The 19,681-nt window shown below is 38.7% G+C and overlaps 1 protein-coding gene across 10 annotated transcripts in view; it reads left to right on the top strand.

Annotated features, from left to right (window-relative positions):
- The window catches only part of CCDC146 (coiled-coil domain containing 146), a 78,338-nt gene that overhangs the window by 38,774 nt on the left and 19,883 nt on the right, over nucleotides 1-19,681 (top strand). For all 10 annotated transcript variants that reach the window (XM_021384509.1, XM_021384505.1, XM_021384504.1 and 7 more), the window contains 6 exons: nucleotides 4,939-5,148; nucleotides 13,448-13,505; nucleotides 14,010-14,186; nucleotides 14,799-14,872; nucleotides 16,301-16,528; nucleotides 17,447-17,633. In XM_021384509.1, coding sequence (XP_021240184.1) covers nucleotides 4,939-5,148; nucleotides 13,448-13,505; nucleotides 14,010-14,186; nucleotides 14,799-14,872; nucleotides 16,301-16,528; nucleotides 17,447-17,633 — 934 coding nt within the window. The remainder of the gene's footprint in view (nucleotides 1-4,938; nucleotides 5,149-13,447; nucleotides 13,506-14,009; nucleotides 14,187-14,798; nucleotides 14,873-16,300; nucleotides 16,529-17,446; nucleotides 17,634-19,681) is intronic.

The following is a 19,681-nucleotide window of genomic DNA, read 5'->3' as shown; positions in this document are numbered from 1 at the left end:
TTATAGTTTCATCCTACTAAAATGGGAAGCTAGAATATAGCTCTGGTAGTGTAAAAAGTCACCTGACTTTATTCAGATCAGTGCATGGCAAATATTTCGGAGAAACATTTAAAACAGCACTTCTAAACCAGTACAGTGCTGTAGAAGCTCAAAGGCTGATGGTCAGAGCTAACCATTTTGTGTGGATTTTGGATTAGTTGATTGAAAATGTTTCTACCACACCAGTATTCATTGAGATGAATGAGAAATCCAGCAGCTACTAAACATGATTGACATTTAGCCAGTGTTAATTTGAAACCATTTTTTGGCCGGAAAATATATAATCATGTCTACTTACTTTATTATGTATTTTTGCATAGCATTCCTTTATATAAAACATACTTTTATATAATGGCAAGTTTCTTTTATATGTAGAATAAGTGGAATATTGCCTGAGAGAAAACAAGACTCAACTCTTCTCTTTCATACATAAAACTACTTTAAAACATGCACCAAAATTGTGTTGGATGATAGATTACACCCCCTCATTCTTTCCATTGTTCTCAGAGAACTATGTAATTGCTGTACTTCTGCAAGAACATCAATTGGAGAGTCATGTAGCACTTTTCTCTTGGGTTAGCCATGTGTCAAAGCAAAACACTAACACATGAATGCACTAATGCTAATTTCCATAGATTAATTTATCCTAGTACTGAAAGAAAGCAAGGGAAATCAATAATCAAAAATTTATCAGAGTCTCTGCTGTATTCTGAGGACTTTCCAAACAATAGAGACAAGATTCACTTGCCTGTGTTTCTGTAGATACACACAGCTGAACTATGTATCTAGAGGCCCTTGATGCTCAACAACAGGAGCTGTAACTTCCTCCTTAAACAGACATCTGTAAGCATCTGTTTTTGTCCATTGACTGTAATCAGAGTCCAGATGATAGGGTCAGTATATGTTTATACTGTTGGTCAATCAAGATGAAACCCTGCCCACCCTTCCAAAAAATCAGAGTTTTGAAGGCAGAGAAATATAAAACTTCTAGTGTGCTTATGACCCACTTGTGCTCCTTTCAGTCTGTACTGAGCAAGACTCTTTAGGATCATCTGAGGCATTTGTCCTTTTCTTACAATAAAACATTTGGAAGGATCAATACAAATTTTAGATTTTCAGTTCTTCAGTAGAACTCTGTAGATCAAGAACTCTTTTTTTCCACCTATTACAGTTGAATTTCATCTCTTAATTGGTCCTCAAGGCAGAGAAAGTCTTCAAACTGTGTGCAGTTCATTCTTTTAGTCAGTTACATGATCCAAGGGAAGTTCAGACTGAATATTTAGAATAGAATAGAATAGTTGGAAGGGGCCTTTGGAGATCATCTAGTCCAACTGTCTTCAGCGCTAATCAAAAGTTAAAGCACATTAATGCAGACGTTATCCATATGCTTCCTGAACACTGACAGGCGTGAGGCATTGACCACCTCTCTAGGAAGCCTGATCTATTGCTTGGCCAGTCTCACAGTAAGGAAAGTTTTTGTAATGTCCAGTCTGACCATCTCCTGGGGTCAGGAAAAGGTTCTTCACTAGAGAGCAGTGGGCATGAAACTGCTCTCCAGGGCAGTGGGCATGGCCCTGAGCTGTTGGAGTTCAAGGAGAGTTTGGACAATGTTCTCAGACATTGGGTTTGAATTTTGGGGGGTCCTGTGTGGATCCAGGAATTGGATTTGATCCTTGTGAGCCTCTTCCAACTTGGGATATTCTGTGGTTCTATGATTTTATGAATACAACAATTTTATGTACAACTATCTCAGAGAGAACAACCTGAGATTTATGCACCGTAAGCAGTGTAGAACCCTGTGACAGTTCTGTCAAGCTTTTGTATGTAATCTCTCTGGTATATAGCACAGATATGTTTAATATGATGAGTGAAATTAGTAAGTCTGTGGATCATTTCTAAGGCTGTGGATGGAGTACGCATTGGTTAGTGCATACCATGGTCCTGTCCTTAGTGGTAAATACCTCGTTATTTCTTGGTTTCAGTTTTACTTAATTTGGTATTCTGAAAAGCTGAGCAGACAATTGCCACTTGGCAGACAACATCCTTGATGTACTGCATCAGGCTGTTACACGTTGCTGAAACTCTGCTGCACAACTGATATTCTGGGAATAGGCTGCCTTCCCTTTCTGCTGTTGCCTCTCCCATTCGCTTTGCTGTGAGGCTGCATCTGAAGCTTAAGTACCTGTCCTTATATTTCATCCTGGAAAACATTTCTGGCCATACACCCATGTGGCTCAATTGTGAGTTACACAAAATGATAGAATCATAGAATGGTTTGGGTAGGAAGTGACCTTTAGAGATCATCTAGTCCAGCTCTCCTGCCATGGGCCAGAACATTTCTCATTACATCAGGCTGCCCAAAGGCCAGTGAGGAACCAAATATGAATATTCTCACACAACAAGCTGTAAGAAAGTAATGGTAGTTCACTGATGGTTTTGAAATCTTATCTTCTTAAACCTATATGAAATTGTTTGTCACTTCACTAATCCAAAAGCTGCTACATTAGAATTGGCAAGCTTATTTTTGCACACATAGGGTTCTTAAACATATACATTGTGTAGATTTCCAGTTATTCTTTCATTGGAATTTAAACCTTCACATGAAAAATACTGTTGGCAACTATAAGGAATAAGATCTGGTCTAGATTCAGTACTTGATTATGTTTTTTTTGTGGCTTTTTTTATATTACCTTGAAAAAAATAAATCATAAGAGTTTTGTTTTTCTGGAAGAACTTTTAATGTAATTTTATTTAAAATTTATGTTTAATGTAAGAATTATGTGATAAGTCATAGAATCATAGAATGGCCTGGGTTGAAAAGGACCACAGAGATCATCTTGTTTCAACCCCCCTGCTGAGTGCAGGGTCGCCAACCACTAGACCAGGCTGCCCAGAGCCACGTCCAGTCTGGCCTTGAATGCCTCCAGGGACGGGGCATCCACAACCTCCCTGGGCAACCTGTTCCAGTGCATCACCACCCTCTGAGTGAAAAAATTCCTCCTAGTATCTAACCTAAACCTCCCCTGTCTCAGTTTAAAACCATTCCCCCTTGTCCTATCGCTATGATAAATGTGTGTGTATCAGTGCATCCAATTATATTTTCTCCCCAGATCAGTTTCCTTATTTTTGGCTTATTTAAGTATGATCTAAGCATTATTTAGGATCTTGCATAGATATCTCAAATGATTTTCCCCTTAAAATATTATTATGTAAATACATCAAAGCATGAATTTCATGATAAAGTCACACTCTTGTATCCTGTTTGTCTGTGGTTTTCATATTTTCTGGCCTAAAAAAAGGAAGTGGTTATTTAACTAGAAATGTTACAGGAAACAAAACCTTTTCTGCTTTGTTATCTCAGGCATGTTCGTACAGTGTAGTTAGTTGTGTATTTTGTGTTTTATAGTTACCATCTTAGTTCTGTTCTTCGGTGTGACATGTAACTTTGTTACTTAGCTTGTAGAGTACTCACAGTTGTCATCTTTGAGCTAGAATTTGGAAGAGAGATTCTCAATATAGGAGATAATAAATTACATTTTTTTAATTAATAAAGGGCAAATGATTGAGTTCTTTATTCTTCCTCATCACTTGTGACTAATTGTGGCATGCCGTTATTAAAAACTTATGATTTAATATTATTGAGAAGGCATGTACAATGATAGCAGCAGCAAAAAGACCAAGTTTGTATATCAAGCAATGTATAATAATTTTCACGCTGCAGTTCCATAAGACTCTTCCCTAATTAGCAATGTACATATGAAGTATCTTAAGAGCTGTATATAGCAGCTCTTAAGATCCATTATTTGTCTATCACCATGCAGGCTCATAAGCGTATTATGAGTACCAGTTTCTTAGCATTGACAGCATGTTGGGATTCATTCTTTCTGTGAAGCCAGACTTTCGTGGCACAGGTGATTTCAGATTATCGATCAGTTCCAATAATATATTTCCACAGAAGTCCACAAATGTAGTTGCAGCCTGAGATCACTAGGTGAGCTGCTTCAGCTGCTGGTGACACTCCAGTGACAGCAACACGCGGCTCAGCACTGTGTACATGTCCATATGTTAGCTGAGAACATTGACGCATTGTATGGCCCAGGCTGGGCCCTGTACTGGTGCATACCTCCCTGCTACTGGTCACCACACTGATGTGATAAAACATTTTGTACTGTAGATCAAGTCCCTTTCTTGTGTTCTTAAGACAGTAACTTGTGTTGAAAGGGGCTGCATTTACTCTCTGTGAATGGGAATTTTACTACTGAATTTAATTGTTTAGGATTTAACCTTTATACTGGTTTTCATCTTCATACTTACCTGTTGTGTCTGCTGTAAAAGGTCATGTAGGAGAGAGAGCGCATTTTTCTCGTGCCAGGAAACAAAAGTTTCAGATTTTCACTTCAGTCCTTTTCTGCGCACTGTGTAGTCACTGAAGCTAAGCAGTAAAATGTTGCTTATCCCTTCAGAGTACTCCAGTTATTCAGAATGCCTTCCATGTAGTCCATGAGTTGAACCACAACCTGATACCAGGCACCGCTTAAGATAAAACAAATTGCTGTCTCTTCACTGATTCTAGGAGGTGCTAGATGAATAATTTTGAATAACTTAGACTAACTGACCATCTTTCTTCTGGTTAAAATTAGATGAGATGAGATTAGACACAGAAAATGCCCCTTCCAACAAGTCCCACTGTTCTCATGAGACCACAGAATAACACAGGTTTGAACAGACCTCAGGAGGTCTCTGGTCCAACCTCCTGTTCAATCAGGGTCACCTATGAGATCCAACCAGATTGCACAGGACTTAATCCAGTCTCATCTCCAAAACATTGCTTTATATACTACAGAAAGGTGAAGAAATATAAAGGTTGTGATAACTTCTAAGTTTTTCTATTTAATGTAGTTTACAGGAATCTGAGATCCAGCTGTTGCAGGAAGTCAGACGTCTTAGTGTAGACCTGGAACAACAGCAACATGAACTGGAAAAAGCAGAACAGTTCCCTGAAGGATCTTCCAGTGAAGTCTGCCGAATACAGCAACAGCTTCTTCATTGCCAAAATGAGTACAATGCTATTAAAGAAAGAGAGCATGAAATTCAGTTAAGGATAAAATGGTAGGTGATAACAGTCAATCTCTGCTATCATCGTTTGTCTAGAAAGATAACATAGAACATAACTCAGCTTCCTCTCCACCTTACATGGATGTATTTCTGGACAGCTATTTTTAAGCAAATTGCAACAAGCTTGCCTAGTAACAACATTTCAGTGACCAATAAAATTACTCCCGTGTGTGGTTTGTAGATAATTTTTATTTTAGAAGGTATCCTCTGGAATACAGTTTGAGTTCTATCATATTGTATGATTAATGTTTAGATAGACTAAAATTGTTGCTGAAAGTCTTGCCTAGGACAACTTCAATACAAAGGACACCTTCAATACTAATGGCTAAAGTATCTCAGAGCCCTGGTGACTGGGGTTTATGGAAATGATGTCATAACTAGACTTAGCACTATTTTTAACATCAGAATCACATTTTACGCAGGATTTTCTACTCAGTTATTTAAAGTAGGAAAAACTTTTCTATACTCTCACATCTGAGAAATGAGAAATTTGCTGAGAAAGCTGTGAGTACTTGAAATTTTTATAAAAATTTACTAGACAATATTGTATTGATTCATTTACACATCAGTGTATTGTACTTAGTGCTTCTACAGCAAAATTATAAACAATCATAGAATTAGCTAGGTTGGAGAAGACCTACAAGATCATCCGGTCCAACCATCCACCTACCACCAATAACCCCACTAAACCATGTCTCTCAGCGCTATATCTAAGTGTTTCTTGAACACCTCCAGGGACGGTGACTCAGCCACCTCCCTGGGCAGCCCATTCCAGCGCCTGACCACTCTTTTCAGAAAAGCAGTACTTCCTAATGTCCAGCCTAAATCTCCCCTGGCGCAACTTGAGGCCATTCCCCTTCGTCCTGTCACTAGTTACAAGAGAGAAGAGGCCGACCCCCAGCTCACTACAACCTCCCTTCAGGTAGTTATAGAGAGTGATAAGGTCTCCCCTGAGCCTTCCTCTTCTCTGGACTGAACAATCCCAGCTCCCTCAGCCGCTCCTCATCAGGCCTGTGCTCCAGACCCCTCACCAGCTTTGTCGCCCTCCTCTGAACACACTCCAGGGCCTCAATGTCTTTCTTGCAGTGAGGGGCCCAAATCTGGATACAGTACTTGAGGTGGGGCCTCACCAGGGCTGAGTACAGAGGGACAATTCCTTCTCTACTCCTACTGGCAACACTGTTCCTGATACAAGCCAGGATGCCATTGGCCTTCTCGGCCATCTGGGCACACTGCTGGCTCATGCTCAGCCAAGCATCGACCAAGGTCATCCAGTCCAACAATATTATTGTGCTTTTAAAAATGTGTACCTGTGGAGACTAACTCATGTTTTCACCTTGTGGGATGTTTGCTATTTTTACCCATCTTCAAACCAGCAATACTTTACTTGGCACATAGAGCTAGATAAGTAATGTCAGCAACTCAGCAGTTAAAACTAATTTTCTACAAGGAAATCAGGAGTGCTGTATGAGCTGCATGGAGTAGATTTTTCTGGCAGTTCTTTGATATTTTTTGAAGAGCCAAATGTTTTCTTCTCTAAGAGGGAAAGAAACTTGAGAAGGAAGCAAATTCGGAGTGGGAGAAATAGAGAAATCATCTGGAAAAAATTATTTGCTATGAGATAACTAAGCATCATGAGATTTCCTGAAATAATTATTAAATACAGAATGTATTGAAGTTTACAAGCAGTCCAGAAACATACTTTTCAAAATTTCATGCTTTTTGACCCATTTCCCCTCATGCATTACAAACATTTCTCATTAATTTGCATTACATTTCCAAAGAAATAGTGGGATTTGTATGATTAGGGGATATTTACTCATACTCTATTTTTTACCTTTAGTCAAAGGGAGATTTCTGTGTCCTGCAGAAACACATTTTAGGTATTCAGTTACCCTTGAACATTTACTTCATTGATCCTTAAATATGAATTAAAAATCTTATAGTGTCAATTAAAAATATACGTTTTGGTTCAGCAACACTGTGAAAAATGTTCTTTCGCTTTTATAAGAAACTTCCTCTATCTGGTCTTATGTATTGCATGAGATCAAACCCAGCCGTATGGTCTGACCCGAAGTCCATATGGCGCAGTATCTAAGAGAGATCAAAAGCACAGCCGCCATCCATTTGTGAGACAGAGATTTCATTAGCCAAATGCATTCCTCTTTATTTAGGAATCCTCAGTTGATCCCTCTTCCTTCAACTTTTCCTGTCTCCTCCTGAGCCAATATAAACTTCTGGCATTGCAACACTCTGGGCAACGAGTTTTGCAGATTAACTCAACAAGCACTGCCACCGCTTATCTGTTTTGAGCCTAACTCATCTGTATTGACTCCTAGCAGCTTCACTTCATACCCGTAGTTGTACTGGATGAGGCCAAACATCTGGACCCTTATCCATCTTCACTGCTGCAGGATAGTTTGATGGATCTCTGTTGCATTCCCCCTCATTTATCAACTTTCTAAAGCGAAGAGCTGCTGGTTTTTTAAATGTTCCTTATTCGGCATCTGTTCCATGCCTGGTGGAAGCACTAGCATGTTCTCATGCCTGTTGTGGGGTTGGTGTGAGGAGAATGTACCTCAGTTATTTATGGATTTGTGTTCTGAGAGAGAACACACTACTTGCCAGAGATGAGAGGGATTTTATTGCTAAAGAAGGGTAGAATAGGACCAGCAGAGTTACATATCAATGTGAGGAATGAATAAATGAATGTAAGTAAGTGTGGAAATGAGAAACAAGCTATGGAGAAAAACAGATAGCAGATGTGATTATGTTTGTAAAGAAGGAATGTGTTGGTTCCAGTAAAATAAGTGAAATTGGGGTTCCAGAGTAGAGTAGTGAATATCAGGTTCTCTAAGAGAAACACTGATGCAAAATGAAGAACTCTGTGCCTGATGTTTTTTTTCACACAATAAAATTATATCTTCTGAGATGTAAGTTTGCATGAGCAGTGTGACAGTCTGGGGGCAAACCTCACTAGAGGTACTGTAAGGTACCTTAGAGTCATCTTAAGATGTTAGATGGCTGCTTGGTTCCCTTCACTTCTCAGAAGGATGGAATCTCATCTTGTGGTCCAACCCCTCTTGGCCATCAGTCTCTCTGGAGCACAGTTTCCCTTGCTGTCCAACTGTGTTAATACAACAGTTGCAGCTGTGCTTGGCACTTACAAGAAAACTTCGGGAATTATGACTAATGGCTCTTTAGCCTGAAAACAAACAAACTGCTTATTTACCTTCTTGAGTGGAACATGAAGTAGAAAAGCCTTTGAAGGGAATCCATGCTTCTTATCTATTGCTTTGTCTTTTTCTTAGGAGTCCTGAGTAAGTTCTTGCCTGCTTAGAAATACTGCTGAGCTGGAAGCAAGTGAGAGCTTCTGCAGACCTTCCATTTCCTTGTTTCTGTAATCTCTTCTCTTTATGTCGAAGAGTGATAGTGATACAGCATAGCATTGTTGGGGTTTAATGTCATTCAAATATTTTGCCTACGTTCCTTAGTGTTCTATGTTCTCACTTCCATCTTTCATTTCCTGTTTCTTGCTTCTGTAAACATGTCTTTTTCCAGATCAGATACATTTTTCAACATCTCAAGTTGGTAGTTAATCTTTTAATTATTTATTGTTTCGCATAACTGGAACTGTAAGTGCTTCAGTAGGTAAGAATATAGACTGAAAAAGGATCAATATGATCAGCAAAGATGGGTTCTGTCTTGAAGAAAAATGTCATTGTAGTGCCCATGTGAGGTATGGAGCCCTGGCTTTTAAGATAAAGTAAGGAAGTGCTGCTTTGCTTTATCAGACCATAGCATCAATTATAGCTTGTTATTGAAAAATAATGAGTTTGTCATATAAATGAATGTATGACCTAAACTTTAAAAACTAAGCAATTAATTTAAAATGAAATGATCTGCACCTATAGTCTGTGTTAACAGTGCCTGATTCTTGAAAGCAAATTTCTCCCAAAGCCCCACTGTAACCTACAGCCCTCATAGCCAGTTACCCAGCTAGCAGAATGGCTACTCACTCAAGTCCTATGTGCTATTGCAGGCAAATCAGGATTGCAAAACAGATTTTGTCCTTGTACAAGTATTACGAATATGGAAAATTACTTCAGTGCTTGCAATTATTTCAATATTAGTCACTCCGTAATTAAAAAGGCAAACATTTTTTATCCATAGTTTATCTAGTAAAGAATTACAATTAATAAATAAATTAGATTACAGTTTGAATTTGTTACCAGCTAGTCTTGTGACTGCATTCTCCAGTGCGTACAAGCTAAACGGCATTAAGAGCCTTATAGGAATGCCATGCAGGCAACTTGTCAGCTCTGATATCTTCTTGTGGTCACTAGTTGGGAGGTTTTTAGTAGTGAGGTGCTGAGCACTTTCTGTGGTTCCTCAGCAGTGCCAACCACGTGTAAGAGTAGCTGAGGGAGTTTACTTCCTTGTGTGTTGGGATTCATAATGTTGAGAAGGTTCTGGCTCTTTTGCTAGCTGAGGAACTGAAATGGACCTCTGCTGACAACTACCACTACATTTGTTAATCTCTCTGACAATTTTATTTTATTTCTGTGGCAGTTTGCAGCTGTAGACATCTCTGAGGGAAAAGTCTGGAATGTGTTTTCATTAATGGTCCAATTTTCCACATGTTGTTTTTTTTTTTTAACTCATTACATCTGCATCCATGGCAGTTTTAAATGCACAGTTAAATGCACTGCTATTCAACTTCATGAAAATAAGTAGAACAAGGTAAGAAACACAAATGCTCCTTTCCTGCTCCCAGGTGTATGCTCCTCTCCCCCCCACCAAGGTCCACACCCATAAGCCACTTCAACTCTCAGAGCTAGTTTAACTCACTGAAAGAGAAAAAGAAGTAAAAAGTCTGATTTGGTGGGTTTTAGCTGTTTTAATGACTTATGTTGGCTCACAGAGCAGTTTCTTAGGAACCCTGGGGCTGCCAAGAGGGTTCTGTGGCCAAGAGCTGAGGAGAAGCCTGGAGATTTGAGATGCTCAATATTTATTAGTGGTAATCTATTAAACTGATTCATAACAATTCATGAAACCATATCTTCAGAAGGGTAAGATAAATTACACCAATAGCACTCACTGAGTGCACAGAAACAGTTTTGTTTTAGCACCTAACTTGAGGTCAGATTTGAAACATTCATTTTAAGCCTTAAATGCAATTTTTAAAGGCAATTTTTCTAAAGGGCATCCAATAGAAACAGTTTTCAGAAACCAAAATAATGTTTTGCCAAAAAAACAACGTTAGGGAGAAAACACAAGTTTAAGCAAAACAAAATGTAAAAAGCAATCCACGGAAGTGAATGTTAAGTATGCAAAACTAATGTAGTAAATTATTTAAATGTTCACATTTTTTGAAATAATTACATGGTAACATTCAAAAAAATGTTTTTTTCTTCTTTTTTCTATTCTTTTTACCATGTCTTTTACCTCTTCCTTCTGCCCCTGTTTTCTTTTTATCCCTTCACTGTTTTCTGTGTAGAAGTAGTTAGTGTGCCAGCTCCTCTGGCGACTTCACTTGGTGCTTGCAGTCTCCTGTTGCCTTTGTTTATGTCACAGAAAATGAGGTGTTCAAATCATTTTACTTTCGATGGATGGCAGAGTCTTTGTTGTGAGATTGGAACGGCTCCACAGGAATCTGTCCTCATGAGTGAGGAATGTGACAAAAGAAAAACAGTGTCAACTGTGTTCTCCTCCTAATTTTGGGGATTGTTCTTTTGGTTGTCTGGCACAATATAAAAGAGGGCACAGTGCAGACTGATGACGAGCACTGCAGTACCTCTTTAATCCATTTGAGCAGGACTTATTTAATCAGGTTCTGTGGCAGTCAGACAGTTGTGGGTATTTGTGCAGAATGGACATTCATTACAATTAGTGTGATTATGCCAGTCCCAAGGAGTCCTGCTAGGAATCCTGCCCAAACATGCTGTGAATACAAATTGTCACTATTAACTTATTAATACACTCAGACAACCTGTCAGTAGGTGGAAATATTGAGTTTGACCAGCACAGCATTCCAACGTAGGCCTCAGCTGTAGCTCAGAGGTATAGTACACAGGAGCAAAGATTCTATCACCAAATCGAAGTAGCTAAATTTTCAGCAGTTTGATCCCTCATTGTCTGTAACCAGTGGGACATGAAAGGAGTAATTCCTGAACCCACTTCAGCAAAGAAACCACCTGATGCTTCTGTCTCCTCAGTCGTACTTGCACCATACACTGCAAGATATGCTTGTAACTGTCTGCAACCTTGTTCTGAGCAGTTTCTCAATTTAGAAGAGATTTTGAAACAGAACGTTCTTTTATAAATATTTTTATCATTTTGGAGGGGACGATTGATTTAAAATTGTCTTTTTTTTCATTGAAAAACTTTTCATACACTCATTCACTCTGGGTACCCAAACATTCTGGCATTCAAATTAGTTTTTAGACACAGCAGTTTCCATAGAGGTGTACTTGCAGTCTGCACAAATATATGTACATACTGTAAAGAAAACATTCTACTCTGTGTCTTTATTTCCTCTTTGCTCTTCATCTGAGTCAGAGCTTGTTCTTCATGAACATTTGGATTGCAACACTGTCAACTCAGTCCTCTTTTAACTGTTTTTATTCCCTTGACTGATTGAGAAGACTTTATCTGGGGCTTATACATATGAGTTTTGATCCTCTTTTTTGAGGAACAAAACATAAGAAACCAGTTATTGGAAAAAAAGACAAAACACTGATAAAGAATTGAGAAAGAGTTCCAAAGGAGGATCCTTCATGAGGAGGAGGCCACCAGTTGGCTAATCTCTCCCCACCATCACCACCACCTTCAGGTGCAAACCACCGCCTTCAAAGACTTAAGCTGCCCCTGGAAGGTGTCAAAGAAATACTGATGGGCTGCTTCTCTTCAGTATCAACCACATTCAGAACTGTACTGTCTGCTCTGGGTAGGCAAGGCTGCTCCAGGGTTCTCTTGCCACAGTTCACGTCTTCAAGTGACACAACTATTTCATGAAGGCCTGTCCACCTCTGTTAATACTCCCTTTATTTAAAGAGTGGCATAGCAGATTCTCACAGACAACCCTGAGTCTCCAGGAGTCCTGACCAGCACATGCTCATGCTGGAGGAACAAACACAGTTTTATTTTTGGAAGTTGATTCTTTTCTATATCTGGGACAAAGAATTTTGTTTCACCTGCTCCTTAGTTGCAAACTTTGCTCATTTATAGCTTGAGACTCAAAAAATGTCATCGGAAGTACTAATCACATTGAGAGAACCTGCTTCCTAATTTTCCCATTGGTGCTACAAGGACTAAAGCTCAGTTTGGTTGTGCCAACATGCAAACTGCTGTAGCCCGTATAACTCATTTAGGTTCAGAGCTGTTCATTGCATGCACTGGGGTTGTACTGATGTATTCCTTCACTGACTCCAAGGCTAGTTTGTGATATTTGGCAGTTTTTACCAATCTGCCATCAAGAAGCTCTTGTTGTGAGTCTGTCACACTGGTTCACTCAGCTTCATTTTCTCTGTCACTCCTTCAACTTTCTAAGGGCAACATGACTGAAAACACACCCAGAACTTTCCTATACCTTCCTTTCCTCCTTCTGCCTTCCTTCATCATCTGTCTCTGTTCAGATATGAAATTGCAATGTAGTTTTGGACATAGCTTAAGATCATCTTGGCTATTCAATTCAGTTTTCTACTGTGTCCCACTGCCATAGTCTACATCCCCGGTCACTTTTCAGGAATATTTTGTCACAGGAGTCCATCTAGATTTGAGGAACTTTACTTACAGTTGTTTACAGTGTGAATGTGAACAATCAAAAGAAGAAAGTTTCGTACCAGCAACTGCCCTTTCATTGGCATGTGATCTCTTTGTGGATATACGTTTCACACCTACTCTTTTCCTTTTGCCTCAGCTCCAAGTTGAAATGTTGTGTTCTGCAGCAGGGGGACCCGTGGGCGTAGAGTGCTTCTGATCCTTTAATGCGTGATCGTTAGTGTAAGCAGGAGGGTGAAGGAGGCACAAAAACAAAACTGTAGGAGGTGGTAAGACTTAAGTTCAAAAGTTTAGACATGTGAACTACATAAAAAAAGCCCTGCTTATGTATGACCTATCTTTCAGAACTTCCAGTTAGCAGACAGCAATCTTTGTTTAAATCTGGACATCTTTAAGGTGTCCCTGGTGATAATTCACCATACATGTTAGTCTAGCAGAAGACAGGCTTCAGTACTTATTCTTTGCTTGGCATATTACTAATACATCTAGCTCTGCTTTAATTTTCCTGCAGTTTGCAAGAAGAGAAAAGACTTCTGGAAAAGGAATACGAAAGAATTCCAAAACAAGGTGTAAGTATGAAATGTGAGAAAATCCACGTTTTCTGTTCTGTCTGCTAATATATTAAAACATCTCTGAAAATCTTTTCACAGTACATGGCTCTAGAGTTCTTTAACTTGCATAAAAAGATCAATAGCTTGATTTTATAGGAGAGACAGTAGTAAAACATCCAGGTTTGATAACTGTAGGGGAAGCAGTGCTTATGTTGTTCATAAGAGATCTGGATATTCCTAAGTTTACTCAGTATTTTATTACTGTATGCAGTAAATGAATAACGTAAAGATAGCTACAGGTTATAGGATGTGAGTATGGAAAATACATTTAAGGGTAAATCCTGATGAACACATGCGTATTTGTTGGAAATAAAATCCTGCTAATTATCAATAGAAGAAAAGATCCTATTTCACACCTTCTTGTAAAAAATGTTATCATCACTCAGTGTCAGTGAATTTTGTAATATCTGAAACTTGAAAAATGTAAAGGGAAAAGTCTCATCTTCTACTTCATTTTTAAAGGAAGCAGACAACAAATTTAAAAAAATGAAAGATGATTGTGATGAGCTCCGCAAAGAAGTAATCCAAAGGAAAGCAGAAGTTAATGCAATGAAAGAAGACATTTTATCCAAGCAGAAGCTGATCTTAACGGATAAGAAAGAAGTGGAAAAGCTTCTGGAGTTCCAGGAGAGTTTAAAAGTAACACAAAATTAATTATACATATATCTTTGTGTTTGTGCATGTATTTGTGTGTGGGTGCCTGCTTTTGTCTAAGGAAGCAGTGAATCTACTGGATGTTGTTTGTTATTCCAAACCATTTAATGGCATTACCGTATGGATTTCATCATTTTCCAATCAGCATGAGATATACTGCTGTCCCACATTCACTATTATTCCTGCAGGAAATAATAGTAGTCATGGTTTTGATTAAACATGCTTTCCAGAATGCCATGTTTGCTACGTTGTGTTATATAGGCTCCTCTAACACTTCCAACTTAGTACAGATTTGTCCAGAGAGTTTAAAAAAAAATGCACCCAGGCCTTATGGAACTTTCCTATCCATGGTATGGATAACACATGCAGACACATTAATAGCATCCAAGTGTGAATCTTGTTTTTCAGACATAATGACATGGTAAATAACATAATGATTATTTTCAAAAGCAGCAGCTACAATTCCCTGAGATAAGCTCAAATAATTTCAAAATACGTTTGGTGCCTTGTTTCACAGCAGTTCTGTACGAGTATTAATTCTGTAAAATCACCCAAGATTGTGAGGCTATGAACCTAACCTTTCTCTTTTGTTGCTAGGATGAATTAGTTAAGATCCTTGGTGTTCCAGCGCAACTTAAAAAGGAAACTGAGAAGATAAATCGGAAAAAAATGTATGCTTTTAATAAATAAAATAAATATACGTATATATATATTCCTTATTTTCATTGATATGTTACAGAGGCGTTGGAGTGTAGCTGTTGATTAAAATTAGGGTTGTAATTTAAACCAGTGTTGATAATCCACTTGAAATCCATGCACACTCCTGAAAATGTTGTGTATGCAGTGAAACACTTTACATTTAAATACTTTATTGGAAGATGTCCCTGTCCATGTCGGGGGGCTGGAACAAGACGATCTTTAAGGTCCATCCAACCCAAACTATTCTGTATTTCTCTATAATTTAAGCATGATAAAGAAAAACTCAGAACAAATCTTAGCTGAAAATTATTTAACCCATCTTACTGCACTGCAATGATATGTATTGAATCTGCTTAGTAGATTTTCAATGGTTAATAATGCTAAGCTGTTGTGTATACTGCGTAATGTAGCAATTAGCCTATTTTACATGTTCTAGATATGAGTGAGAGCACATCTCCATTGGCCTCAGTGAAACTGCAGCAGTTTTCACACAGGTGGAGGTCTGACCCGAAGGAAACAAGCATTTTCCCTTCGTGCTTACACAGTGGTTTGTCAGGCAGAGGCAATAAGCTATATAAACTATAAGCTCCCAGTGTGAACTCTGTCAAATATTTCAGCTGGGAAGGCAAGCCAGTCACCAGCCTTCTCTTTCACTGTTTTTGTGGCTGTTTTTTCCTCCGTCAGAGCATGATGTGCTGCTTTCTGCATGTGTAAAATCTATTTGGTACCTGCAGTGTCAGCCAGGTTCCAGGCTGCTGGAAGCCAAGTGCCCATCCAGCTGAACAGTGCTCATGTGCCCTGCTAGCACACAGGGATACACAGAAGCTTTTGTGTTTCCTGCCTGCAGTCCCCATCACAAATATAGTAGTCGACTATGTTACATTTCTCAGTTTTAAAATTTATGTGACAGTTTTCTTTTATTTCCTCCTCAGTACTCTGCTTAATGTAACTCTGCTATTGTAAATGTAAGAAGTTTTCCCTATTGCGTTACAGAAAAGCAGTTTTAAAGAGTGAGTGCATTGAGTAGGTTATTAATGGAGTATTTAAGTGAGTCCTTCTACTTGAGACACATCACAGAGCAAACTCAGAGCTCCCAGCCTTGGGAATGATGGCTAGAAGTGTCATAACCCTGTATCCAGTGATGCTGACAGAGCTCCATTACCTTTTTATAACACTGTCCTGGTGCTAAGATCCCCATGGTCATCTGTAGTTTGATTGCAGAACTGTATTGGAATGTGAAGATTTTCACTGTCTACAGCCCGTTATTGTACATACTGAGTAGATAGCTGTGGCTTTGAAATAATTTTGTGCTCCCTTGAACACTGACAACCTACATTTTGTCATTTAAATAGACGTATAGCAATGTCAACCTCTACTCTTTCTTTAACACATATCCACAGTGATGCAGAGAAGGAAAACGAAGACCTTAATAACCAAATGCAGGAGTTAAACAGTACCCTGAAAGACATTGACAAAGGGACAGAAAAGATTTTGCAAGAAAGAGAAGATGTAATGAAGGAATTGGATGGAAAACGAGCTTTGCTAGAAAGCAAAGAACAAGAATGTGCTGCTTTGACAAAATTGCTAGAAATTGCCAGAGAAAAGGAACTGGCGATCCTAGGAGAGAGGTAAGAGCAGCAGATGTAAGCCGTGTAGTGGGAGGGAGCACTTTGTTCTGAAACATCTCTTTTTGCATTGCATTGCTTATGTTTTCAAGTTTTATGCTGCAACCATGATGGACCAGAAATATCAAGCTTGGTTTTGTCTTCAGAAGTGTATTCATAAACTGCTGCTCTCTGGGATCTGGCTTGGAAAAGAAGCGTGAATGGTTGATAAAATCCTGGCAGAGTGAAGCTCTACATTTTGCTCTGAAAGGGAAAGTAGTTCTCTCTTCAGTGAAAATATTTATTTTCAGTGTAGCCCACAGAAAGTAAACTTAGCAAAAAAAGTTCAGTATTCTCATTTATGGATGAGGGTCACAGATTTTTGCCCCACATACTCCATAATTTCAGTGGAAATTGGCCACTTGTACTCTTCATATTCTCTTTGAAATTATGATCTTATATAGACTTGGTAAAGTAAAATAAACTATTAGGTCAGTCACAAACTTCAAATGACTCCTCCTTTGCAGAGGAAGAAGTACACATGTAATCATGGTCATACTCTCAGCAAAAATGCTTTTGCCTTTGAAATTTTATGTTAAAGGATGGCAGCACTGTGAATTGAAGTATTTGAAGGAAGTGACCATGCAAATATACTAAAACACTGTGTCTTCTTCCTCTTCCTGTAAGAATTAATCTCCTACAGACTTGTAGCTGATTTAGAACAGGCTGTGAGACCTCACTGACATAATTAGGAATATTATCATTTCTTGAAGTTATAAAATTGTTACCTGCTAACTGTAAGGTCATTTGTGACAGTATTTTATGGTTTTGTCTTCCTGCTTGGAGATACTTATATTGTACTCAGAATCCATTAAAATGATCATGCCTGATGCAAACACGTCTTGCTAAGTTACCTGTCTCTGAAATTCTCTATCTATATAGAGACTCTCTGAACAATACATTAAATAAACGAATCTTTGAGAAAAAAGAACAACACGAAATTCTCATTAACAAGCAAGCAGAGAAAGATAAACAACTGAGAAATCTGAAAAAGATGGAGCTGCAACTGAATGTGATTTATGAGTCCTTGGAGCAAGATAAGTCACAGCACAAAAAACTCAAATTAGAGGTCTGTATGAACACACTGATCAGAAGAATTCCAAATTTTCTTGCAGAAAACTTGTGTATGAAATATTTGGACTGATCCTAACAGAGGGAGCAGGATAAGACTTTTCTAAGTCTTATGCACTGAAAAGTGTTACAAGTGTCACTGCAACTGACTGAGAAAGCTCACAGTTTTACAGCTGTAGTAAGAATACTGTGTCAACCTATATTGGGGCTATTATTAAGAAATAATAACTAAAGGAGCATCGTAATCAGAGGTGGCACTGATTATATTGGCACTGTGGCATCATGTCTTCTTTTGAAGCACTGTGTCATTTTAAATGTGCAATAGCGTAGTGGCTTGCCTGCTGACATCAAAGAAGTTTGTACCCTGCAAATAAAGCCGCATAGTCACATGTTACCTGGTTCCTGGGTCTTACATCAGATAACAACAACAAAAAACATCTTTATTAAGTTTGAAGATTGTTTGCACATTGCTGTAAATAACTTATGATGTATTTAACATTATTCTGGGGGCAGGAAATTATCACTGTGTAGATTTTGGTAAAAAATGATATATTTCCCTATATTTCCTTCATTTCCACTGAAATTTCTCTTTTCTCAGCTTCCTCCCTGCTTGTGTTTCACCCATTACTCTTCTCTGATTTACTCTATTTTTGTGCCTTCTACTACACTGCCATTAAGGAGCAGGTTTAGATTGCTTGTTCTCTTGAAGCATTTCCTTTCTTTTCTCCTTCCCATTCTTTCTTAAAACATTATTTTGTCTGCGTTTTCACAATATCTTCCTCTCTTCACTGGTTCTTCAAGTCCCTCTTTCTTAAGCTTTTTTCCCACATTCCTTCCTAGGCTGTAAGTCATTCTTATAAAATTCACCTTGCTTAGTCAGTATTTTTTTTTGCAGGAAAATAATTTATCAGCTATCTGATTTGGAAGTATAAGGAGCTGATGTTTCTTAGCATGACAGTGTCAGTGCATTTTCTCTTGGTCCTTCTAAGAAATCCAGGCAGAAAAAGAAATTCTTTGTTCCATCACTGTGAAATTCTTTAAAATAACTTCACGATATCGGAACCCATAAATATTTGGCTTTGCTATTTGTCCAACTCTAAACATTACTCAATAATATTTAATGTTTGTCAGTCAGACTTTTTTTTTTACTGTCTTCCTCTATACATAGATGAAGTTGACATTTTTTCCTGAATTCACATGTGTATTAATTACCTGATAGTACACTTGGGAAGGGGAAGAGCTCTATATAACCACACCAAAACTTTTAAACTGAATTTCCTGAGCTCCTGATTGAAGGGTTGCTCATATTCCAGACTTTGATCTTAAAGCTCATGCTGCATTTCTATGCGGTATCAGCTTGGAGAAGCTGGGAAGTTGGATCTTTTCCCGTGTTGCTATTGAAGAAAGAATTCTGGAGGGAGGATCACAATTGTTCAAAGTCATGTGATGTTAAAACCAAGCCCCATAATTCTCTGATAGCTGTGGTTAAAGTTCACCGTGTTGGGTGAGATCCCAACCCAACCCCTTCACGCTATGTGAAAGGGCCAGAGACCTGTAATGGGACCACACAGGTTTATCTGCATTGCAGGGGATTCCCTTAGCGCTAACACCAGGCTGTACTGCAGGCTTGTATTTGTCTTGCAAGTTGCAGCACCGCGAGGTGTGGGGGACAGCGAATGCCAGCAGAGATAAAAGTGGAGCTTAGAGTAGAATCATACTCCGGAAGCTGCGGGATGCTGCTGTGTGATAACGTGAACAGGCCATGACAATACAATCTTTTCAGATCATCAGCCCCACTGTCTGTGTTTTCTCTGATTCACTTCTTGGCTCTTTCAGATGAGCAAATGTGAAATCACCTCTCCCCTGCAGCACGATCAGCTCACATGCAGTACCGCAGTGCACTGCAGACTGCAGTGGCAAGCTCAATTCTGCTTTCACTTGCTATCTTGAGATGATTTTCATTTGAAAGACTTGGGAGCACAAAAGTTGACATATTTTAATATTTAAGTGATTCAAGGTGATTCCAAGCAAAAAACTCACCAGAAA

The sequence above is a fragment of the Numida meleagris genome, chromosome 1 (genome assembly GCF_002078875.1).
Source record: "Numida meleagris isolate 19003 breed g44 Domestic line chromosome 1, NumMel1.0, whole genome shotgun sequence".
In the NCBI taxonomy this organism is placed as follows: Eukaryota; Metazoa; Chordata; class Aves; order Galliformes; family Numididae; genus Numida; species Numida meleagris.
The sequence above is the reverse complement of the archived record's forward strand: the minus strand, read 5'-3'. Positions and strand labels throughout refer to the sequence as shown.